Source organism: Chiloscyllium plagiosum, chromosome 15 (assembly GCF_004010195.1).
Source record: "Chiloscyllium plagiosum isolate BGI_BamShark_2017 chromosome 15, ASM401019v2, whole genome shotgun sequence".
NCBI classification, from domain to species: domain Eukaryota; kingdom Metazoa; phylum Chordata; class Chondrichthyes; order Orectolobiformes; family Hemiscylliidae; genus Chiloscyllium; species Chiloscyllium plagiosum.
This window is the reverse complement of record NC_057724.1, coordinates 47,091,945-47,117,621: the sequence shown is the minus strand read 5'-3', so window position 1 is coordinate 47,117,621 and position 25,677 is coordinate 47,091,945. Positions and strand designations below refer to the sequence as shown.

Below are 25,677 nucleotides of genomic sequence, written 5' to 3'. Positions count from 1 at the left end.
AGCTGGTAGAGCTACTTGACAGCACCAAGTGTTTCCAATAAGATACAATGTAACAGGTGCTCCCGTTATTGGGGTAGCTGGTTGCCTGGAAACTACAAAACAGATTCGAATTAGGCCAATCAGTTTAAATTATAGCCTGAAAAATACCAAACTCCGTCTAATTGAGTTTAGTATATTGACAATCTTAAAAGCCAATGTTACAATCTGATGCTTTGGGGGTATAAGACCGGGGCAAATTGAACAGTTGAGAGGAGAATTGCCAAGCTACCAGCATGTAAAAAGACTGCCTGAAAAATATTTCTCTTAAAAGTATCCCTAAGAAGAAGAAAAGAAGACACAGGAAGATCCAAATAGAAGAAACAAAAGCTGCCTGGTTTTGAGATAAGAAGGTTTGTTATATAAATCTTAATTGGGAGTTTTATCAGACTAGTATTGTGGAAGGGGAAGGTAAATGACAAGTTAGAGGACAGAGTTTAAAATAGTTGTTAGCTAAGTATTCTCTATTATACTTTAAGAAATAAAGTTGTTAATTTTTACTTTAAATAGTTCTTGGCCTCTCAAATTTTCACAGATTACTGCGCAGGATAAATCTTTTCTGTATTGCTGGTTTTAAATTAAGCATGAGAATTTCCCCTTGTGTCGCTGTCAATCTTCTGTGATCCAATGAAAATAAATCCAGTCTATCTAACCTCTCTTCATAGCTAAAACCCCCCATACACAGGCAACATCCTGGTAAACCTTTTCTGTACCTTCTCCAAAGCTTCCACATCCTTCTGGTAGTGTGGTGACCAGAACTGTATGCAATATTCCAAATGTGGCCTAACTACAGTTCTATAAAGCTGCAGCATAACTAGTCTATCCTTATACTCAATGCCCCTTCCAAAGAAGGCCAGCATGCTATAGGCCTTTTTTACTACCTCATCTACTTACCCTGCCACCTTCAATGGTTTGTGGATCTGCACACCCAGATCCATCTGCATATCAATACTCTTAAGGGTTCTGCCATTCACTATAATTTTCATCTGTACTTTCCAAAATGCATCACCACACATTTGTCTGGATTAAACACCATCTACCATTTTTCTGTCCATGCCTCCAACTCCACCAATCTTTGTATGATCCACAAACTTACAAATTAGACCAGTTATGTTTTCCTCCATATCATTTATGTAGATCACAAAGACCAGAAATCTTAGCACTGATCCCTGTGGGACACCATTATTTACAAGGTGCACTGCATAAGTTCACCAAAGATCCTCAAACAGCACCTTCCAAACCCATGACCACTCACATCTTGAATTACAAGTATAGCAGGCAGATGGGAACACTACAACCTTCAAGTCCCCCTCCAAGCCATTCACTGTTTATATATATCGCCTTCCTTCACTGTTACTGTGTCAAAATGAAAGAATTCCTTCCCTAATAGCATTATGGGTCAACCCACAGCAGTGGACTGCAGTGTTTCAAGAAGGCAGCTCACCAACTTCTCAAGGGCAACTATGGATGGGCCAATAAATTGCCTACATTCCACAAATGAACAAGAATAAAAAAAAGTAGTAGGTACCTCACATTATGGCCACCTTGAAGATTGACTCAATGATATTGTCATGGGACACAGTTAGATTCCTGCCCCTCAGTTTGAGCTGTCATCACTCAAACTCAGTTCCCTGTTGTTTTTCTTGAAATTCGCTTTCTCTTCTATCCTTTGCTTTTTCCTCTTTCCATTTCCCTCTCTTCCTTGCTCTTTCCCTTTTTGTTGAAATTCTCATTTCCTCTGATCCATTTTTATCATCTCTACTGTGAATATATCTTTTCATTGTTTTTATCTTCCACCTGTAAATTGTTGGCAGCCTCTTTTTTAAATTTTGGGTTTCCTTGCTTTCATGTGAAGTACTTATCCTGAGCACCTGGCTAAACCTTTTAACCTCTTGAGGGACAGAATTTTTAATTCATCTAAAGTAACTTACCCTAATTCTGTTTGGAACGTACTCACATTGAATACAGACATTTCTATACTGTAGCAATGATAACTCTAGAAAGTGCTTGTTTTTTTTAAGAAACAGTTGATTTCAAAGTAACAGCTTAACTACCCTAATTCCTTCATTTTGTCTGTGAATTAAAATCATGAACTTGAGCTCCTGATTTGTTATGACCAGTCCCTGGATGAGGTTTCTGAATTTGACCTAGTTCCAGGAGGGATACCGTAAATATTTGAATTCCTGGATGAAGAGGGTTGAACTGGCTCCCCTTCTTTATTCACTCACCTCTCAGCTGGTCACAAAAAGATTAATTTACAATATGATCTCTTCTGGATATTTTCCCCTTCGACCAAATAAATACAGCCAATGTAACCAGGCTTCTTGAATGAGCGAGAAGTGAGTTTATTAGTTACTAAATACAAGAAGAAATAATAATGCAACACATATGCACACAGATTAAGAATAAGAAGTGATCCCAAAGAAAATATGAAGATTTTAAAGTATGGTACATAAATCAATTTCTGAGTTGTTTGTGTCGATAGTAGAAAACTTACATACATTACATTGGATATTACTGGTAGTTTTGATGTAGGTAGCTGAATAATCAATTTTGAGACTCTTGGCTTTGAAGGTCAATTGAAATTCCATTCTCCAGGCTGTTTGGAAGCACTCAGAGTGAGAGAGTGTCTTTTCACTTCCTTTACCTGCAATACAGGTCTTTAATAGCTATGCTTCTAGCTGTGACCTTTACACTCACTAGGACATCAGCCATTAAGACAGAACAGGGGTGAAGCTCAATTTTAAGGCCCTTTTTTGCATAATCCTGGAAGGATAAAAGATTGGACTTGTCTGCAGAAGAAGGCTTCCTGCTGAGAGGGAATTGGATAGTCAGCCTCTTGTTGTCTCTTTCCTTTTCATCTTTTCATTTGAAGTTTCTCTGACTCTCTACAGGGTGTGACATGTCAGTATTTATCTCTAAATAGGCACTGAATTTACATCTGCAGTCACCTTGGCTGTATTAGTCCTCTTTTAAAGTTTGATATGCCCATAGGTGGTCTGCATTCTGGTCTGCAATCATTACAGTGTCTTCAGTTGTATGTCTGGCCCTCACGGTGCACTGGATGCATTCAAGCTCTAGATTCTATAGGGAAGTTCAAAATGATTCCACTTACACTGGTGAGCAAATATTACAGAAATACAAAAGTATAAAGATGTAGAAAGTTAGATCAAACACTACTTCAAACTAAATTGTGACAGTTTAAACATGCACAAAGTCAATTTAAATGTCAGAAACCTTTCCTCCACACAAAACATAATGCATATGTAGAATTGACATTTTTAGGCAAAAACTATCTGGAGTAATTGAGGGAAGTGTGTGATACAGTTGGTTACAGATAGGATACAGTTGGTTCTGTAAATGAAAATATCTTTTTTATTTCTATCTATCTTGTGATCCTCTGGTAGTAAAATATACCAGTCAGTGAGCATAAACCACTCTCAGACAGACTTTGATACAAAGGGATGCTTTATAAGTGGTAAGTACATTTGTATCACACACAAGTGGCAGGCACTTACCATCCCGAGAATAGAGAATCTAACCATTGCTCCATGGCATTCATTGGCAGTATATCACTTATGCCCGAAACGTCGATTCTCCTGTTCCCTGGATGCTGCCTGACCTGCTGCGCTTTTCCAGCAATACATTTTCAGCTCATCACTAAATGACCATCTGTCCAATACTTTAGGGAGTATCGTTGACCAGAACTGAACTGGATCACCAGTGATCAGTACTGTAATTGCAGGAAAAAGTCAAAAGCTAGGAATTCTGCACTTCCAAACTCTCTAAAGTTTGTCCATGATCTACAAGGTATAACTTAGGAATGTGATAGAATACTCTCCATTTGCGTGGATGAGTACAGCTCCAACAAAACTCAAAAAGCATGACACCATCCAGCAGAAACCGCCTGCTTGATTAGCATTTTCTTTGCCTCCAGTGCACTAGCATGGTAATGTGTATCACCTGTTGATGTACTAAAGCAATTTACTTTGATAGTACCATGCATATTAGTAACTTCAGCCTCCGAGAAGGACAAGGACAGCAGATGCATGGTACCATCTCCAAGAATCCTTCCAACTCAGTTGGAACTATATTGCCATTTAATCACTGTTGCAGGATCAAAATCCTGGAACTCCTTTCCTAATAACAAACTAGATTTACCACCCCATCTTGGATTGCAGGGCAAAATGGGATGGGATATAAAACCAGTAATACCTTCATTCAATGAAAGAACATAAAGTTTTTTCTTAAAGTTTGTGAAGAGGTTTTTTTTTAAAATCACATCTCTGAGCTATTGGCCTTCTGAGTATTTGCAATTCTTAATGAATTATGTAGCTTGTTAGTTGGTGCTGAGTTTGAGATTGACTGGTAGCAGTGATACTGATGGCCAGGTTCTGTCGGTTGACATTATCAGATTAACTTGGCACAGTTTCAACAAGAAGAGTCCCAGGTGCAGTTTGATTGCTAATGATAGTAACCATGGAAATAGGCAAATTTTAATAATCATTTCTAAAGGAGGCCCATATGGAGCTCTGATTAATTTTTGGAAGCATGTGAGATGAATTAAAATTGATTACATCACTAAACCAAAATGAGTGATATTTATAATGCTCTTAGTCTCATTCTGCTCTGAAAGAATATTTACAGAATCTGTCGAAAGAAGGAAAACATTTATTAAAACTCTATTTGAGAAACATGTTAAAATAGCTTTATCCTACCGCAATGCTGCAAGAGAGATCATGTGACATTACTTTCTGTGGTAATGTATACTATGTCTCATTAGCGTACCACACAGTCAGACCTAACCTGCTGTCCTACATCTCTTTCCCAAGTCTCTGATTCTACACATTGTATAAGATCTTCCATCAAGTATCTGACTTCAATCATTTTTAAGGGAGAAGTTTACAAAACTACCAGAATATATTCTTCATACTGCTGGAGGAGATTGAGAATTCAATTCCTTTGTGTGGTCTCCCAGATTCTACTAGGCAGTGGGAGAATGAGTAGATAACTCCAGTTCAGTAATCTAATCATCGTTTGTACCTCGTAATGAACGCAGCATCCTTGGTCTGTTTGATGATGTTGATATCTGCTTTGAATGTGCAGAAGGTTGCTTCTGTGTAGAAGGGTGGCATGGTGGCTCAGTGGTTAGCACTGTTGCCTCACAATGCCAGGAACTTGGGTTCGATTCCTTCCTCAGGCGACTGTGTGGAGTTTGCACATTCTCCCCATGTCTGCACTTGGGTTCCTTTGGGTGCTTCGGTTTCCTCCCACAGTCCAAAGATGTGCAGGTCAGGTGAATTAGCCATACTAAATTGCTTATAATGTTAGGTGCATTAGTCAGAGAGAAGTGGGTCTGGGTAGGTTACTCTTCGGAGAGTCGGTTTGGATGGTTGGGCCGAAGGGCCTGTTTCCACATGTAGGGAATCTAGTCTAATTTAAAAAACTTAGTGCAAATCATTACAACACCCTGTTCATTTTTTGGTTTAGATTAAGTGGGTACAGTGGTCTTCAGCCCAAAGTGACTCTTCTGGTTGGAGTTCTAGTAGGTTGCATGCTTTGTGACATTTGTCATAGTTACACATCTGACTGGAATGCTCGTCATTTTCTTTATCTGTCACTATCTTCAAGTTATCATCTTATAGAGTTAGCATGAGTCTATGTAGAAGAGTACTGAGTTGAGTTCTCACTCCTCTTTCTATAATGTGCTCACATGGAGGATTTGGGAGTTGAAGTTGAGCAATCACTCAAAAGTGCAAGTTGGATCTTATCATTATTCTTCATGCTTTCATTGTACATACCTATCTTTTAGCCAATTTGTTGACTAAAGAATACCTTGGTGAGCTAATATTGTGGATGAATCTATATGATGCTATGAACTATTTAAAGATGTCATTGACAAACTGACAAAGATGGTCAGAGTTAATAATGGTCTGGTATTCCATAGGTTGCAAAGATCTTCTTTACTGATGTAATCATTGCTTCAGATGCGTCACCATTCAGTTGCTAAATGTTTGCCCATCTGAGTAGTTTATTGGAATCAAGAACATTTTAAACATTGCTAAAAGAAGTTAAAATTTTGAAGCTTTTTTGTCTTGCACACATCAGGACTAGGCCACAAGAAACAGACTTGAACAAAGTGACACCATTTTATGCAGCATCAGAAAAGGGTGCTAATTGGTTGGGCCATCAATGGCATGGAGATGCAGGAAGAACAGTTTCACTGTCAATCTCAATTGTCAGACAGGAAGGTAGATTTTGATTGTTCATGGTATTGCCATAGGGATACACCGTGATGTCTATCTCCATGACCCATTCTTTTGAAAAAGTGCAATGTATATATGATTTATCTTAGCATCTGGGCACATGCAAATGCATTCGCATTTAAATTAGTTTCTCGTGTAGCGATTGGCACAGTCCAGGTGATTTAATAAATGATTTCCAGGAGTAAAAATACTTCTATTGGTGGATATATTTTTCTGAGGCTTACAAGTATGGGCTGATTGAGCAGAGTTCGCAAGCTGGTGCTGCGAATGGTCAGTGGGATAGTAGTTTGATACAGTCCATCAGCTATAGGGACATATGACCTAAAAACCTGGTATCACATTAGCATTGAAAATTATATATCACATTTGTGTGGTAGGCAAGATGCATTTTTAGGCTTGACAGCAACATCTTGTAGATGGAGGAAACAACTTATGAATTTACTGCATAGTAGCGACACGAGACAGCTAGCTTCTTTTGTTGTTCAAATTTAAATGTGAATTAAGTGTCTTATACAAGAAGTAGAAGGCGACTTAAACATCTCAGCAGCCCATGAATGTGATTTATAAATTCCTCCTCTCTTCCAAGCTGAAGCATTTATTACTTTTCCCCATCTTAAGCAGGACTGTGCAAAGGCTACAAGTCGAAATATTTCTAAAAGCATGCTTTTAACAAAGGATTGTGGGTGACCAAGATGTGGTTGGGTCGAGTATATCATTGAAATGTATCCAGTATCATGGTTAAATTAATTTTGAGTCAAAAATAATCTGTGTAATGGATGTAATTATTTGTTAGGGTTTAACCAATAGAAATGGAAATAGACTTTCACATCAGGAATACACACAGTTTTTCTGTCACATTTGTTGTCTCCTCTCATAAAGCATTTACTTTTGTTGGATCAATTTCTCTATTTTCTTGCTATTCCTTATATCTGCAGCCTGAGTATTTAAATGCAACAGCACTTTCAGCTGAGCTTGATCTATCCTCAATCAATCCTTGATCCAATCCTCAGCCCTTAGACCAACATAAAATATAATTGAGGTGGTTGGAAGTCAGCTCCATGACATCTCTGCAGGAGTTCGTCAGGGTGGTGTCCTAGGCCAAACTAAGTTTCTCCCCTTTCTGGAGAGTCCAGAACCAGAGGGCCTAATTTTGGCATAAGAGGTTGTTGCGTTCCCTTGTTGAGATTCTTACATGCTTGATGCAACTGCAATATGCCCACTTCTGTGAACAACCATGATTTATTTTAGCAAGTATGAGCTTTTGGAGGGTCACTTAACAGTTCGCAATGCTTGCAGAATGTGTCAAGTGAGGTTCCCTGATCAAGGGAACTGTCCTCCCTTTATACAGGGTTTTACATCACAGTCAGTCATGCACACAAGGCACAACCCCCTGCCACTCCCCCAGAGTCACATGCCACCCTAAAACAATGTAAAGTGATTTGATTATTTCTCAAAACAATGTATGATTAGGTGATTCCTTAAAACTGTGTGTGATTAGGTTATTCCTTAAAACTGTAACTTTCACAGAGTATGATTACTTCCTGCCTACAAGACAGAAAAAAGCACTCTCCCAGGACATCCAATGTCTTACATGTCAGCAGAACAAATTAACCCTTTAACATATCATTCCATGATAACCAACTAAATGGGGCTGAAAAAGGCATTACCAGCTTATTCATAAGAATCTGACAGCCAGTATTTAAGCAAGTTATTGACACACAACATAGGATGGTTATAACAACAAGAATTACTAGCCCATGCAGTAGATAGGAATTCCCAGGATTCCATGTGGAAACAAAGTGTTCACCAATAAAGTTCTTAAATCAACAGCCTTAAATGACCACTCCAGCCCCTCCAAGTTGAATGGAAACGAGTGAGTTATTGAAAATCTCCTTCAATAAAGTCCAACCTGAACACAAAATCCAGTCTGTCGTTGCTCATCACTCCGTGAGAAATCTGAATTCTTGGATAAGGGCAGTTAAATACTTAACAAAACTGATGAGTCTTCTATCTTTGCGGAGACGCTTCAAATGGAGGATACCAGCGCGTCTGAGTATGAAGTGCAGCAGTTGCAGCTGCAGCAGCAGAGCAGGTGAACGCAGTATGTGGAATGGCAGGGGTCAGTTCCCTATCCCTGGGATAGGGAGCCCAGGCCTCTGGGGATGCAGCGATCAGTGCTGTTCCTGCAAGGTTGTAGGAGTCCCGTGCAATGAAGTGTGTTCCCAAGGCAGGGTGCATATTTGTGGGGTTAGGTGTAGCCGTCAGTTTGCTCTTGGCAATCTTGGTGTTCACCTTTGCAAATTCCAACCAGAGAGTCTGACGATGTTTGGGATCAAACTGAATGCTATTTAATGCATTCTTTGTTGCTTCTGCTCCCACTCTGCTGTCAAATATAACAAAGCCAACTGGCTGCTTTGATGTTAGCTTGATCAGTGACCCTTCATATCCGTTACATGGTCGAAAGAGAAGGTAAAGCTCACATGGTTTAATATCCATAGGAAAGCCACTGACAAAAAGCGTATGGACCCTCCTGTTCACCGTTATTAGCTTCATCACTTTTCGTGCTCATGACTGGGGAGTAGATTGAATCTATTGTGTCCCCCTAATCCAGGCAGGCGGTGCTGGTGCTGGGAGAGCAGGATAGGTGTGATATGTTCCAGGATCAATTGTCTATCAGAAGCACTGAATAAAATTCCCAGGAATATGACCTGGCACTGAGTGTGCAATGGATAACATTTCCAGGGGGCAGGGTAAGTGGAGTAGAACTTGGATCAAGTTATGGAGGGGCGAGCGGTCGTCCGAAGGCATACTTTACCTGTGAATGGAGAAACTTTAGAGACAAGTTTAGCTGCTGAAAGTAACTTTGCATTTCCTGTCTCATAATATCTAAGTCTACGTGGGTGGGTGGGTCTGTATTGGCATCCCAAGGGGTCCTACTGGGTCAGCCGTAAATATTTCTGCCTCTGGCAGTCCAGTGGTCGAGTGTAGGGTGATCCTCATGTGACACAGGCCAAAGGCAAGACCTTCAACCAGTTGAGGCCTGTTTCAGACATCAACTTAGTTAGTTTGGTTTTAAGAATCCCGTTCGCCCTTTCCACTGTTCCTGCTGCCTGAGGGTGGTAAGCACAGTGGAGTTGCTGCTGGATATGCAGCATCTCACAGCTCATTGTTAATTTTCCCTACAAGGTGGGGGCTATTGTCTGAACTAAGCTGCCAAGGCACTCCAAACCTCGGTATGACCTCTGTTAGGAGTAATTTTACCACTGTTGAGGCTTTGTTATTGGTAGTTGGAAAGGTGTCAATCCCTCTGCTAAATATATCAATAATAACAATGCAATACTTATAACAATGTACATGTGGCAATTCAATGAAATCAAGCTGAATATATTCAAATGGGCTAGCTGGCAAAGTTGTTTTCCCTGTTACGCATCGCACACCTTGACTGGCATTATTTTGTTGACATGTTAGACGTGATCTGACATGCTTTTGAGCTGCCTTGGCCTGTCAGGGGGTGCCACCAGTATGCAATGTGATATTACTCATTCCTTCCTTGCCAAGGTGGGTGTCAGTATGAAGACAGTCAATAAGCATTGGTAAAAAAGCATCAGGTATACACACGTGGTGAACTGGAGTGATCCAGGGGCCTTTTGACGCAGAGTGCGAACATTCATGCATCTTCCATGTTTGTTTTTTTCTGGATCGGGGCAACCCCCTGTAAATGTTGCATAGTGACAATGTCTGGTACGCCCGTTGTTTTTGAGGCAGGTGATTGATTTAGTGTCTGCCGGTTCACAGAGGACACAATAGAATTGCGGGCTGATGCCGCGTCTTTGGCAGTTCATCAGCTCTGGCATTGCCATTGCCAATGTTCGTATTGTCCATTACATGGGCAACACATTTGATTATGGTCAATTGCTTGGGGAGGAGGATGGCTTTGAGGAGATTTTGGACGTATAGTAAGTTCTAAATAGGTATCCCTGAGGAGATCAGAAATCTGCATTGTGACCAAAGCTGGTCATCAGTGTCATTATTTTAAAACATTATTGGCAAACCAGACATGTCAGGAGGTACCTCCATTTTATTCCCATCTGATAGTCCGGCTTGGCGTTTTAACTTTGATTCCTATTTTGCCTCTCCTTTCTCAGCTTTTCCTGTTTTCCTTTATTCATATCATAATCTTCATACTGACTCTTCAGCGCCTGCCAAGACTTCGGGTTTCCCTTATGATCACACACTCTAATCTTTGGCATGCATTATTCTCCCAGCTGGCCTGTTTAGATTTGTTTGTTATTTCCTCAGCGGTCTTTCTCCATGCGGATATTAAAGTTTTCCATTTAGTCCCCGTATTATGCTTCTAAATTGCCTCCTCTGCTTTTAAACATGTATCTATGTCCCAAGTTCCTCCCATCAGCCAAATTTTATTTTACAACCTTTTATTTAAAAAGCCTGACCGGCGCCTGAACTTTTCCTCATTTTGGCGGTCATCCCGGCATAACTGATACAAAGGGGTTCCAACACCCGACTTATCCAACATCTGTCTCATTTTTTAAGACTCAACTTCCTAACTTACCTTGATATACTAGTTCAGTGTCCTCAGTCTCCACACCCACTTCAGTGTCCTGACCTTCACGTGTGGATTTCCCTCTTAACGACCCATCCAAGACAGGGTGATTGAGACAGAGGCAGTCATTATCCTTTATCTTATGTTCTGGGGCCTCAAATCCCACTATTAAGGGACTCTAACCTCCAAATTCCAGGGGGACTCGAACTTCGCTGGGATGAACTCGTCAGCATACAAGTGCGTAAGTTATCTCAGACATTCGGTCACTACAGAGTCCTAGGGGATGAGGGGTCCACTAAGTGATAGGTTAGTCAGAGAGATTGAAGTAAATCTTACCTAGTGGGCCCATCCGTCTCACGTTTCCGTCACACAGGCGATCACTTACTCAGTCCACCTAGAAGCTCCATATATGTTGGAATCCCACTCTCATTGCCAAATGTTAGGTTCCCTTCTTGAGATTCTTACACGCTTGATGCAACTGCAATATGCTCACTTCTGCAAACAGCCACGATTTATTTTCGCAAGTACAAGCTTTTGGAGGATCACTTGGCACTTCGCGATGCTTGCAGAGTGTGTCAAGCGAGGTTCCCTGAATAAGGGAACCGTCGTCCCTTTATACAGGGTTTTACATCACAGTCAGTCATGCACACAAACCACAACGCCCTGCCACTTCACCATAGTCATGTACTACTCAAAAACAATGTGAAGTGATTTGATTCATTCCAGAAACAATGTGTGATTAGATTATTTCATAAAACAATGTATAATTAGGTTATTCCTTAAAACAGTGCATGATTAGGTTATCCTTAAAACTGCAGCATTTACAGAGTATGATTAGATAGTCACTTCCTGCATACAAGACAGAAAAACACACCATCCCAGGATATCCACTTTCTTACATGTCAGCAGAACAAATTAATACTTTAGCATCTCCAGGTCACCTATTTAAGACAAAGATAAGGAGGATTGTTTCTCACACTGGGTTGTGATCCTTTGGAATTTTTCTGCATAAAGGCTGTCGAGGCTGGGTAATTTTATTCAAGGCTAAAATGGACAGATTTTGAATCAGTAATCTAGGGATAAGGCAGGTAAGTGGAGTTGAGGATGATAAGATTGGCCATGATCTCATTGAATGACAGAGCAGACTCAATGTCCTACTTCTATTTCTATATCTTGTGCTCTCCTTGAAAGCAGCATGGACCTATTTACACAATATTGTCTGCATTGGTTCAAGGCAGTATAGAGTCATAGAGCTGTACAGCATGGAAACAGACCCTTCGGTCCAATTCATCCATGCCAACCAGATATCCACATTTAATCTAGTCCCATTTGCCAGCATTTGGCCCAAATCCCTCTAAACCCTTCCAATTCATATACCCAACCAGATGCCTTTTATATGTTGAAATTGTACCAGCCTCATTGCCACCTTTGCAATGGCAATAAATTTTGGCACAGCAGCAAACTGACATCCCAAATGTTTCTTTTAAAAAAACTTATCACTTCCCAGCAGTTGTTGCTGCAGATGGGCATGTGATTCAAAGCTGATGTTTCCCTGTTATCCTAGCTCCAACTTCTGTCTTAGCTGAGATAAACAAGATTAGTACAAACTAGGAACTGAATATGGGATTTTCAAGTCAATATTGCTTAATATTATTTCTGAGGGCTGTCACCTGCAATTATGAAGCTTTTTATGCAGGAATAGAAATCAATAAACTTACCCACACTGCACCAGTAACGAATGTGGATATTAATGGCATTTGTGTGAATTTTTCAAATGTAAAGCCAATTGAAAAACTTTAGAACAACATGTTTTGCAGAAAATGCTGGAGTATGTTTAAAAAAAAGGAAGAAAAAATCCCCGACAGACTATTTCTGTGATTCACAAAACCTTAAAAATGAATTAAACATTGCACTATCTGGTTTAATTTTTAATGTGACAAAAGAAAAATTGAGAATGTAACTTGTGCATTAAATTCAGATTGAGATAATTATCTCGTCACTTATTTTGGTGTGATATGTAGGACCTTATTATTTGCAAATTGGCTGCTGTGACTGCCTACATTTATATTAGCAAAGTTGAAAAAAAATTGCTTACTTAACAAAGATGAGATTTTGCTTTTGAGATTTGTAAAGTGACCAATGAACATAATGTTCATACAGTAACGTGATGGGAAAAGCCATCTACTTGCATATATCATGTCTGCAAATTACTGTTTGTGCATGAGATTATTTTGTGGTGTCGTAAATATATGTACATGGCCAATTTTGGCAGCTAAACTTGGCTGGAAAGTTGATATTAAACATTTGAATGAGAACTGTAATGGTATTTTGAAGCATTTTCACAGCTCTGATAAGAATTGAAGAACCATCAGAAACTATACTGGATCATTGAAAGATGCCCAAGTACAGATTAAAAGGATCTCCCTGGTTTATGACTCTATGAATAAAATGAACACTTTGCAGAGTGATGTTCAAGTGACAGCATTAAGAGCTGCTATTAGCAATGTATTATTAAACTAGATAATTCTATCATCTTAGGTGGGATGGGGAATATGAAAAACCTAGGAGAAAGTGAAGACTGCAGATGCTGGAGATCAGAGCTGAAAAATGTGTTGCTGGAAAAGCGCAGCAGGTCAGGCAGCATCCAAGGAACAGGAGAATCGACGTTTCGGGCATAAGCCCTTCTTCAGGAATGAGGAGGGTGTGCCAAGCAGGCTCAGATAAAAGATCGGGAGGAGGGACATGGGGGAGGGGCGTTGGGAATGCAATAGGTGGAAGGAGGTTAAGGTGAGGGTGATAGGCCAGAGAGGGGGTGGGGACGGAGAGGTCGGGAAGAAGATTGCAGGTCAAGAAGGCGGTGCTGAGTCCGAGGGTTGGGACTGAGACAAGGTGGGGGGAGCTCATAAGGGACTGCATCATAGGAAGGGTGCTGACTGAAGCTTTCAGAATTTTTGCTGTCTAAAGAGGACCTCACATTTAGCAAAAACATTTTATCTGTAGGGGCAGAGCCAGAGAACTGACTTTGGCTCCGATTCATTAATCAGAGGATTACCAGCCCACCAGTAAGGAAACAGACACAAAGGATTCCCATGTTTGCTTATTGAATACATTGTAAGTGGAAAGCTCCATATCAATGCCAACTGAGTGCCATTCATCTATATGGGAGGCTATTTTAAGTTGATTTGCGAAAGCAGTAATAAGATTTCCATCTGTGGGATAAATGTTGAAAGACTGACCACTTTGATCTGGAGCTGAACAAGAAGGACATGCTACTGAGGAAGAAGATGCAATTTTCTTGGGGGAAGTAGTATTCCCACAAAATAATTTTTGGTATGGAGATACCTCAGTTAATGGCAATAAAACGTCTTTTAAATTGGAGACAGGGATGGGTGTATCCATTCTTTTGGATGCGTCACTGGTTGAAGCTTCACCTTCATTGTTCATTCAAACTCAAGGTGCAGGATAAAAGTGTGAGGCCAGATGCAAATTATACATTACTATAATTGGAGAGATCACTGATACTCTGCATGTCATTCTTAATCAGCATTGTGATGTATTAAACATGCATGTGTGTGTATAGCTTTGAATATTCTTAATTAATCATTTGCAGCAGAAATTGAAGTTGGCTCATTATGCTGTGAAGAAAGAACATTCCTCGGAGTACAAGTGAATATTACAAATTGTTCTCATTTTCTGTGAGGAAAAGCTGGTTAAAAATAATAAATGCATGCTTTAAGAATGATGATGTTCAGTCACATGGTGACATTTTAGGCCTTAATATGCTTTTTCAGGCAAGAGCAGAAGAGAATGAAGTTGTTGAAGAGGCAAATGACCTGTTGGTAACCACCACCAAAAAAATTATCCATGGAGAATGAGATGCTAAAGTCCAGATTGGATCAAGCCAACCTTAAAAGTTTGTAGGTTATTAATCCCATATGTGCAAGCTGAAGTTCGTAATTGAATCTGATCAGCATAGAAGCCCTCAAGTTTTTTTTTCAGTGATGGAACCGAGAAGAGGCCCAAATTCCAGGACTGATGGAGCTAAGTAGAACCTTAGAAAACCTTTAAACCAAGTATCAAATAGAACTTGACATGCTACATTTGAAGAAGAGTTAGAGGAGTTTAATTACTTAAAGGAAACGGCTGAACTAAACTCCAGGTATTAGCAGTCACACACTCAAGCAGCAGGAAGGAATGCACATGTTAGAAATGGTGCAACAAACTAATGTGAACATATTGCAGTAGAGGAATCTACAAATGCTACTCTAATTGCAGTGAATGAAATCTTTGAATAGATCACAACTGCGTCGAATGGAAGTCTGACGGTATGGAACTACCTGAAGCAGTACTGACACCAGCTGTCCTTTGTATTGTCATCTTACCCAGGATAAAAAGCAGAAGAGTATGAGAAAGAGGATTTCAGCTCATTGTCTTCATTCTTGTGTTTGTTTGGGTCCTGGAGGTTTGTTTATTGAATCAGTGTTTTTGATTAGTCTTCACTGTCTTCACATTCAGGTCATAGTAAGTATATTAGCTGTTGTGAGAAGCTGCCATCTCATTCCAACATTTGTTAGTATTCTAAGAAGATGATCAGAGACCACATTCATCTTACACATCCTCTAAGGGGTCTGAAAACATTGTTAGCATCAACCTCTGGCAATAAATGCTTGGTGGGAGTGGGGAGGAAGTGGAAGTAGTTTGAAAGCTGTAAATAGTTAATAAGCTGAACAGTATGCGGGAACTTGGTTTGGGGGGGGAGGTGCGGTGGCGGAGTGGGGAGGTATAAAGTGTTAACTGTACCAATACTCTTGGCAACAACCTGGTAAATCTTGGCATTCTCCAGGACTCTCAATGCAATTTCTGGAAAAATGTGATGAAGGTTTATGATGTAATTAGTTGGAAGCTTGGTTATAACGTAACGGTGAATGGGGTTTTCATTTTCAGTTCTGTGAAGGTGACTCCAAAGGTCAGAAACTAATTTTATTAAAGGCGTTTCAAAACAGCATTTTGAAGAAATTATGTGAATTATATTGGATAGCTTTAGCAAATACGGTTAAGGAGAATCCAAATGGTTTTCACGAATAGGGCCCCTCAAAGATCAACAAGGCAGCCTTTGTGTGGAGCTGCAGGAGATGGGGGAGATACTAAACAAGTATTTTGCATCAGTGTTTACTGTGGAGAAGGTCATGGAAGATATAGAATGTGGGGAAATAGATGATGACATCTTGAAAAATGTCCATATTACAGAGAAGGAAGTGCTGGGTGTCTTGAAATGCATAAAGGTGGATAAATCTCCAGGACCTGATTAGGTGTACCATAGGACTCTGTGGGAAGCTAGGGAAGTGATTGATTGATGGGCCTCTTGCTGAGGTATTTGTATCATTGATAGTCACAGGTGAGGTGCCAGAAGACTGGAGGTTGGCGAACATGATGCCACTGTTTAAGAAGGGTAGTAAGGACAAGCCAGAGAACTACAAAATGGTGACCCTGACATTGCTGGGGGGCAGGTTGTTGGAGGGAATCCTGAGGGATAGGATTCTCACATATTTGGAAAGACAAGAACTGATTAGGGTAGTCAACATGGCTTTGTGCATGGGAAATCATGTCTCCTAAACTTGATTGAGTTTTTTTCCTAAAGTAACAAAGAGGATTGATGAGGGCACAGCGGTGGACGTGATCTGTGGGAGACTAGTTAACAAGGTTAGATCTCATGGAATATAGGGAGAACTAGCCATTTGGATGCAAAACTGACTTGAAGGTACAAGACAGAGGGTGGTGGTGGAGGGTTGTTTTTCAGACTGGAGGCCTGTGACCAGTGGCATGCCACAAGGATCGGTGCTGGGTCCACTACTTTTCTTCATTTGGATGTGAGCATAAGAGGTATAGTTAGTAAGTTTGCAGATGAAAACCAAATTAGAGATGTAGTGGACAGTGAAGAATATTACCTCAGATTAAAATGGGATATTGATCAGATGGGCCAATTGGCTGAGGCAGATGGAGTTTAATTTAGATAAATGTGAGGTGCTGCATTTTGGAAAAACAAATCTTAGCAGGACTTATACACTTAATGGTAAGGTCCTGGGGAGTGTTGCTGAACAAAGAAACCTTAGAGCCTTGAAAATAGAGTTGCAGGTAGATAGGATAGTGAAGAAGGCATTTGGTATGCTTTCCTTTATTGGTCAGAGCGTTGAGTACAGAAGTTGGAGGTCATGTTGTGGCTGTACATGACATTGGTTAGGCCACTGTTGGACTATTGTGTGCAATTCTGGTCTCCTTCCTATCGGAAAGATGTTGTGAAACTTGAAAGGGTTCAGAAAAGGTTTACAAGGATGTTGCCAGGGTTGGAGGATTTGAGCTATAGGGAGAGGTTGAATAGGCTCCGGTTGTTTTTTCTGGAGCGTTGAAGGCTGAGGGTTGACTTTAGAGATTTATAAAATTATGAGGGGCATGGATAGGGTAAATAGACAAAGTCTTTTCCCTGGGTGAGGAAGTCCAGAACTAGAGGGCAAAAGTTTAGGGTGAGAGGGGAAAGATATAAAAGAGACCTAAAGGGCAATGTTTTCATGCAGAGGGTGGTGCATGTATGGAATGAGCTGCCAAAGGAAGTGGTGGAGGCTAGTACAATTGCAACATTTAAAAAGCATCTGGATGGGTATTTGATTAGGAAGTGTTTAGAAGGATATGGGCCAAGATCTGGTAAATGGGACTAGATTAGGTTGGGATTTCTTGTTGGCATGGACAAGTTGGACTGAATAGTCTGTTTCTGTGCTGTACATCTCTATGGTTCCATATCATGCATAACTACTCCTGGGATTGTCATAAAATTATTTGAACTCCTTAGTTTTCCTTTCTGACCAACTCAGGTTAACAGAAAAAAAGACTTGTTTCCTGATTGTGACAGTTCAGGATGCTGCCATGGGGATGTAGCAGATAGCAACATTTAAACCAATCAGAATCTACCTGCCTGATCTGAGCATCGAGATTGACAGTTAGCTGTTCTGCTGCATCTTCATGTCAAAGATGGCCTAACCAATCAACACACTTTCCTCATCTGTGGTCCTTTCTTTCAAGTCTGTTTTAATGAGTGCAAGATGAAAAGCTTTAACTTCTTGTCTCTTTTTAGTAATACTTCAGTTTTGTACTACCAAGCATATATTAAATCTTTGTTTCTACCTGAGCTTGTTTGTCTGGGTGCAACCATTAAGAATGATGTTTACTCAGTACAGATTTCCCTATATTTACGGAATGATTAGCGAAGGTAGTACATCTGGTCAATCTGTCCAGATTTTCTTGTATTTCCTTAGTAACTTTATTATATCTTTCCATTGTTCTTCCTGTAAATATGGAAGCCATCTAATGTCTAACTGTCCCACTGTTTCTAAATTGGATAGTCAAATTATGGGAGGTTCACTTAGCAAGCTGTCTGCCACTCATTCTACCTTACTCTTGATGTCTCTGTCATCATGTACTACCTGACATACATGCGCTCCCCTCCAACGATATCACTCCAGTGTGTTTTTGTGACGTAATTGATACTTCTGATAATCAGGAGTATCTATCAGATAACTAGATACTTTATTACTCTCTGGGACACCCACACCAATCAACCCCACCGCCCTGTGGCCCAACATTTCAACTCCCCCTCCCACTCTGCCGAGGACATGCAGGTCCTGGGCCTGCTCCACCGCCACTCCCTCACCACCCGACGCCTGGAGGAAGAACGCCTCATCTTCCACCTCCGAACACTTCAACCCCAGGGCATCAATGTGGATTTCACCAGTTTCCTCATTTCCCCTCCCCCACCTTACCCCAGTCCCAACCTTTCAGCTCAGCACCATCCTCATGACCTGCCCTACCTGCCAATCCTCCTTCCCACCTATTCACTCCACCCTCCTCTCTGACCTCTCACCTTCTTCCCCACCTCCATCTACCTATTGTACTTTTAGCTACCTTCTCCCCAGCCCCAGCTCCCTCCCATTTGTCTCTCCACTCCTGAGACTTTCTGCCTTCATTCCTGATGAAGGGCTTTTGCCCGAAACATCGACTTTCCTGCTTCTTGGGATGCTGCCTGACGTGCTGCGCTTTTCCAGCACCACTCTTATCTTGACTCTGATTTCCAGCATCTGCAGTCCTTACTTTTGCCTATTCTTCTGTGTACTGGTGAATTTAGCTTTCTGAGGTTTGACCTTGCAAACGCAATGATACCCATACCTTGTCTCCTGCTTGAAACGTTCTAGTTGTGTCATGTTTGTTTGCCCATTCTTTAATTTTGCCTGTGAATTGCAACTCTTTGGCCCTCATCATGAGTTCTTGTTATAATAGCTGTTGATTTTTTAAATTCCTTCACAGAAAATGATCTCACTTGTAGGTGGTTTCAGCTCCTATCCACCTTTCAAATGTAGATTTAATCAGGCTCTTTCCTTAAATTCCTAAACTTTTGCCTATATGCCTCAGACGTTAACTCATGTACATCCAGAATAGCCTTTTTTTCATTATCATAATCCCTAGTAACCTCTTCTGACAGTGCTAGATAAATCTCCACAAACTTTGCTAGGATTTGTATGAACATAAACATGTTAGTGACTTTATGTTATGATTTTCTTCTTCAGAGTCCTTATCATCAGAGGTCTCCATTGTTAAATGTATAAATTTAAGAATTTTTTGTCTCTCTCTCTCTTTCATTTCTAGTTCAAGCTTCTTAATTTTGATTTCCAGTGTTTTCATTTCAAGTGGCCTTTGGAATTCCTCTCTCTGACTTTTTCATCTCATCTTCATGTTCAAGCTGCTTTAACTGCAGCTTAATATGAATTGATTCTGATATTTCATTACCCATATTACCTTCCTTCTGCATTTCTACAAAACACAAATGATGTGCAAGCCTTTCGATTATTTCTGCTGCCTTAGCCCTGAAAGGCAACTACACTTCCAACTTAAACTGACTTTTGTGATCTTAAGTTCATCAGGAAAAGCTCTGCCACCTGCAGGATGGCATTAGCAATTTCCAGTTTCTTTTTTTAAAAAAAGTTCAAAATTAGGTTCTCCCTTTAATCCTTATCACTTACCTACTTCACGCCCAAATGTCCATTGTCTTTTTTTCCAAAATCAGCTTGGAAAAAGCCCGCAATCTCTCCTCATAACCCATTGGGAATGTGTTGATATCCAGCACAACCTGCTCCCAGGACTGTCTTATAAGTTAAAGATTTAATCAACTTACAGTCCATTTTCCTGCTTGATGAACTCCGATTAAAAGAAAACTCCCCAGATTCCTACGCTTAACAAGAAATTACTGTTTATTACAAATAAATCAGTCCACCTGCAGTACGCCTTCTGGTCAATGCCCACAGCTCAGAGGAAGTCCTATTAATTCTTTCTCTTTGTTTCCTGTTTGCCATGCAGTTTCTTTATTTTATGTCAGTACACTACCCAAAACCCAACTTTACATGCTAATCTCTTAACAAAAACCTCTAAGTCCAAGTAAACCACATCTATCGGCTGTCTTTTATCAACTCTATTAGGTACATCCTCAAAAAATTCCAGTAGATTTGTCAAGCATGACTTACCTTTTGTAAATGCATGCTGGCTCTGTCTGATCCTGTCACTTGCTGTCACGATGAATGACTAGACAGTTGCTGAAGTTTTTGGCAATGTAAGATTTGCAACCCAGAATGACGTCGATGGAGAGAGGCCACAAGCAGAGTTCAAATGAAAAAATCCATACGAGTAGAAAAGCTTTTGTTTAGTTTTGGCAGTTTCCTGAGTGTGAGAGTTGGAAGAAAGTTTAGTAGTCTCAAAATAGGCAAAGTCAGAGAAAAAGCAGTGAGTTAATTTGTTTGCATGTCTCCAGAAGAGATGCAGAGAATCATTCCCAGTAAATATAGAAATATGCTGAAAGGAAATGTTTGTGACAATGTCAGTTGAGGGAGAAATTAAAGGATGAGGATAGGAATTCATCACTGGGATTGAATGTCTGTAAAGGATACTGCTGGTAAGGAGGTTTGAACCTTTCTTATTATTTATGATAAGGTCTTTTCAAATTGTCTTATAGCTTTGTTTCTTTTCTTTTGTGGAATAAACTTATGTTGTTTTATTTAAAAAACATTAACAGCCTAATAAATATGTTCAGTAAATGATGCTGCAATACCAAAATCTTAAAACAAAATTTACAATCCGTCCAGCCACATTTCATTCTGAGATCTGACTTCTCTGGTATTAAGGTCAGCTAGGAACACATCAGTAAAAGGTCAAGTTTTAACAATTTCATTAATTTTTTAAATGCATTAGCAAATATTGAATGTAGGTATGTTACTGGACTTTTATAAGGTACATCACAAGAGACTGTTCTGCAAGATAGAATCTGGTGGAACTCAGTAATCTGATCTAATAGACTGAGAACTGGCTGAATGTATGTTGGTAGAATGTTGTCAAGAAATTTGGATCAACTTGGAGGTCATTTTAAGCAGTGACTTTCAGGGATCATTGTAAGATTCTTTGTTTTAATTCACACACAGTACTTGGGCAGCATTGTCTGAGGCAGCATTTATTCTCCATCCTTAGTTGTCCTACATGGTGAGCTGCTTTGCTATTTATAACTTTCATTTTATGATATAAACTGTGGGAAATATCACAATATTTACATTCATTGAGCTCCACAGCACAGAACAAAGGCATTGAGTCTGTGCTGGTCAAAATCAGCCATCTAACTATTCAAGTCACATTTTCCGGTATTTGGCCCATAGCCTTTTATGTCTTGTGAGACAAGTGCACGTCTAAATACTTCTTAAATGTTATGAGGGTTTCTGCCTTTACTAGGTGGTGAGTTGCAGATTGCCAACACTCTGTGAGTGAATTTTGTTTTCTCTCACATCCCTTCTGAACCTCCTGCTCTCTGGTCACCACCATCTCTCACTGAAGAGAAAAGTTCTTTCCTGTCTAATTTTATGCATCTCAGTTATGTCTTCTTTCAGTCTCCTCTGTTCCATGGAAACCAGCCCGAGTCTGTCCAATCATCGTTCATAACTAAATCGTTACAGCCCAGGCAACATTCTGGTAAACTTCCTCTGCACCCTTTCCAGAACCAGTTGGTTCTGCTATAGCTTGTGCTCTTTCAGTGCGAATTGGCTTTAACACAATTGAAGAATTTAGAGTGCTATTTGTAGGACACAAACTTTCCTTACTTGGATATAAAGCAATTCTGGCCCCATTAGTTTAAATGGCGCAGCTATTGGACGATTTTCGTATAACGCATGATCACACAAGAACAGAACCGACCGTACAATCATATGCATTTTATAACATAGTTTCTAGAACTGAACACACAACTCTAGCTGTGGCCTAACTAACATTTTATACAGTTCCAGCATAACCTCCTTACTCTTAAATTCTATGCCTTGGTTCAGAAAGGCAAGAAATCCAAGTACCTTCTTGACCACTTTTTCTATCTGTCCCACCACCGAAAGGGACTGGTGGACATGAATACCAAGCTCCCCCAATCCTCGCTGTTTCCCTGCATCCTACTGTTCATCATGTATTCCCTTACCTTGATGGTCTGCGTCTACTCACATTTGATTCAATTTCATTTGCCATTGATCAGCCTATCTGACCATCCCATCTATATCATTCTGTAATCTAAGGCTATCCTCCCCACTATTTACCACTCCATCAACTTTTTTAACATCTACAAACTATCACCCCTCCAATGTTCAAGTCTAGGTCATCTATATAAACAGCAAGGCTACCAACACTGATCTCTGCAGAATCCCACTGGATACAGGCTTCCAGTCATAAAAACACCCCATGACCATCACCCTCTGTATCCTGCCACGCACCCAATTGTGGATCCAGTTAGCTAAATTTCCTTGGGTTCCATGTTCTCTGTACTATCAATCTCTCATGCAAGATCTTGTCAAAAGGCTTGCTGAAGTCCCTTATCTATAGACCTGGCCACCCATCTCTTTGAAATATTCAATCAAGTTGATCAGACATTACCTCCCATTAATAAAACCATGCTGACTGTTCTTAATTAACCTCTGCCTCTCCAAGTGCAGATTAATTCTGTCCCTCAGAATTGTTTCTGGTAGTTTCCCCACCATTGAGATTTGGCTGTAATTTCTGGTTTACCCCTTAATTCCTTCTTCAATAATCATACCACATTGGCAATTCTTCAGACCTCTGGCACCTCTTCTGTTGTGGTAGAGTGGAACTGAAAATGATTGCCTGTGCCCCTGCTGTTTCCTCCCTTGCCTTACTTAACGGACTGGGATACATTATCTACTTTTAAGCCTGCTTTGCCACTTAGAACCTCCTCCCTGTCTATGCTAATTTCTTCAAGTAGATCACAGTTCTTCAGATTTCTGTACCCAAAATTCACTAGTGAACACCAGCACAAAGTATTAATTTCTAACCCTACCTGTGTCTGGGATCCACTGCAATGGACTCTGGTTCAGCAAATCTTTGCCATGGGCTATGTCACTTAGGGGTGTCTCAAGGGTTGCGCAATGTGGGATAAACATTCGACAGTAGGAGCACATATCCAAAAAGGATAATAATTGTTTCTTTGTGTGAGGCTTTAGAATTTGCTGGATTGCTTGAACTCTGTTTGACCAGTGGCCTTCCCTTGTTCAGATGTTAAGTGACCTAAAAACTTCACATGTTATTGCACAAATTGTAGCTTTGCGAGACTGGCTTTGTGCCCTTCCCTCACTAGACGGCAGAGCAACGCAAAGGTGTCCTTCTCACATTGTTTCTTTGTTGGTGCCGCTATCAAGCAGTCGTCTACACACTGCAGAAGCGCTGACCCTGGGGTTAGACCACGAGTCTCCAGACTCCTGCGTAGAGCCTCATTATATGTGGTGGGGGACTCACAGTAACCTTGACAAAGTCGCGTGAAGATATATGATTTCCCTTTGAATGAAACATCGAACCAGAATTGACTATCTGGGTGCACCAGTACACTAAAGAAGGCGTTTGCTAAATCCACAACAGAGAACCATTTACTGTCCAGTGGAATTTGAGCTAATATGGTATAGGAGTTGGGAACATTTGGGGCACGTGGGACAACAGCAATATTGACTGCCCATAGGTCTTGAACAAACCTCCATTCCTCCGGTTCACTGGGAATGTTTGCCTTTTTGACCGGAAAAATGGGGGTTCTCACTGGTGAGTTTTCACAGGGGATTATCACTCCACCCTTTAGGAGGGATTCAAAGACTGGAGTAATTCCTTCTATGGCCTCAGGTTTTAACGGGTATTGTGCTCTGCAAGGACGATACTCAGACTTCGGGGTTATCCTTATGGGTTCACAGTCCCATATGAGCCCCACATCATGTTTGCCATTGCCCACAACTCAGTAGGGACTATTTTTAATCTTGGGTCCAAGACTTCTATCTTAGGGAAATGCCAGGCTATCCTCCTAGGCTTTTCAGGGCTAGAGGTGGTTATCTGGACTGTCCTATCTGCCTGAGTTCGCCAATTTAGTTTCTTCTTATATGTCCGCGTATCTGCAATGAACCAGACACCACATCGTCCCTGAAGACCCAATCTTTCGTTCTTTGTGCCTTTAGCACCCATGGTCCCAAATCCTGCCACCTGTCACCAGACGCTTTCGCCAGTGACACGTGCGGAGCAGAGCCTTCCACATCAAAAAGATAGGGTCTGCTTGCTGTTACAGATACCTTAGATACCTTCTCATATGGTTCGTCAGGGCCGTCACAGTGTATGTGTGCTGTGCAGTGCAGGATATCTCCAGCAAGAAAATCGGTGTTAATAGGATTAACATGGTTGCTTGCTTCCAGGGTGAGTTAATCACTCACTGAACTTATCGCTGTTTGGCTTAATCGCCACTCATAGACATACATCAGGGGTCGTGGGTCATATTTTACAGCCTGCACTAGTAAATCTTCCCTTTGAATTACCTGTAGGCCAGTTGGACACAGGGAGAATATGCAAACTCCACATAGTCGCCAGAGGCTGGAATCAAACCTGGAACCATGGAACTGTGAGGCAGCAGTGCTAACCACTGAGCCACTGAGCTGCCTCTTGTCACTGAGCTGCCTCATGTTCAACACGAAGTTTGTACTCTTATGCCTGGGGGCAGGTAAACTGTAAAATAAGCATCCGATTTACAGAAACGAGGTGAAAAAGAGATCGGGTATTATTATGCATCACTCCTTAAATGTTCATGACCAATACTCTAAGACTATAGCTGAAGCTAATTAACCCCAATTTTAAAGAAGGGTGTTGAATCATACATTATACTGTAATAGAGAACGTTTGAGTGATGGAGCTATTACATTCATGAAAATGTGAATTTTGTTTCCAATAGGTTTTTCTTCTGTAATCACTTTTTAGTTTTAATTTTCTTTCTAATAGAGTTGATTTTAAACTTCATTTTTATTAGAGGTTGCTCAGTTTTTCTCAGTCGAATCAGCACCTTTGCAAATGTATTGTCATATGAAGATTGAGCAGATTCAACGGAAATTTCAGCAATCTGAGTCCTGTAAACACGTAAAGCCACATTCAAACAAACAACTCCGAAGAAAGACTGTTCCTCAGCAGAACTGCATTGTACCCCAGCAACTGATAAACCAAGTGCGACATAAATGCATCTCAGAGACAGTTAAACAGGTACTGTGGATTACGTTACATTTTCATTGAAATTACTGTTTGATCTTGAATTGGTTGCAACAAAATCAAAGCATCCTTTTGAAATTACAGCTAATTAAAATACATGAGTGACAGTTAAACAAATTTATAATTGCTATTTTGTTTCCTCCTCTTCTGAAGATTATTTCTGACCCACAGTTCCAAATAAATCAG

General features: G+C 40.5%; 2 protein-coding genes across 4 annotated transcripts in view; one reads left to right on the top strand and one right to left on the bottom strand.

The window, feature by feature from the left end:
- Window positions 1-25,677, top strand: part of LOC122557296 (uncharacterized protein C8orf48-like) — a 90,278-nt gene that overhangs the window by 35,991 nt on the left and 28,610 nt on the right. For all 3 annotated transcript variants that reach the window (XM_043704845.1, XM_043704842.1, XM_043704844.1), the window contains exon 4: window positions 25,259-25,485. In XM_043704845.1, the coding sequence (XP_043560780.1) occupies window positions 25,259-25,485 (227 nt within the window). The remainder of the gene's footprint in view (window positions 1-25,258; window positions 25,486-25,677) is intronic.
- On the bottom strand, window positions 8,310-8,855 carry LOC122557462 (RNA-binding protein with multiple splicing 2-like). Its single transcript, XM_043705222.1, has one exon. It carries the CDS (start codon window positions 8,853-8,855, stop codon window positions 8,310-8,312), a length of 546 nt encoding a protein of 181 aa, XP_043561157.1.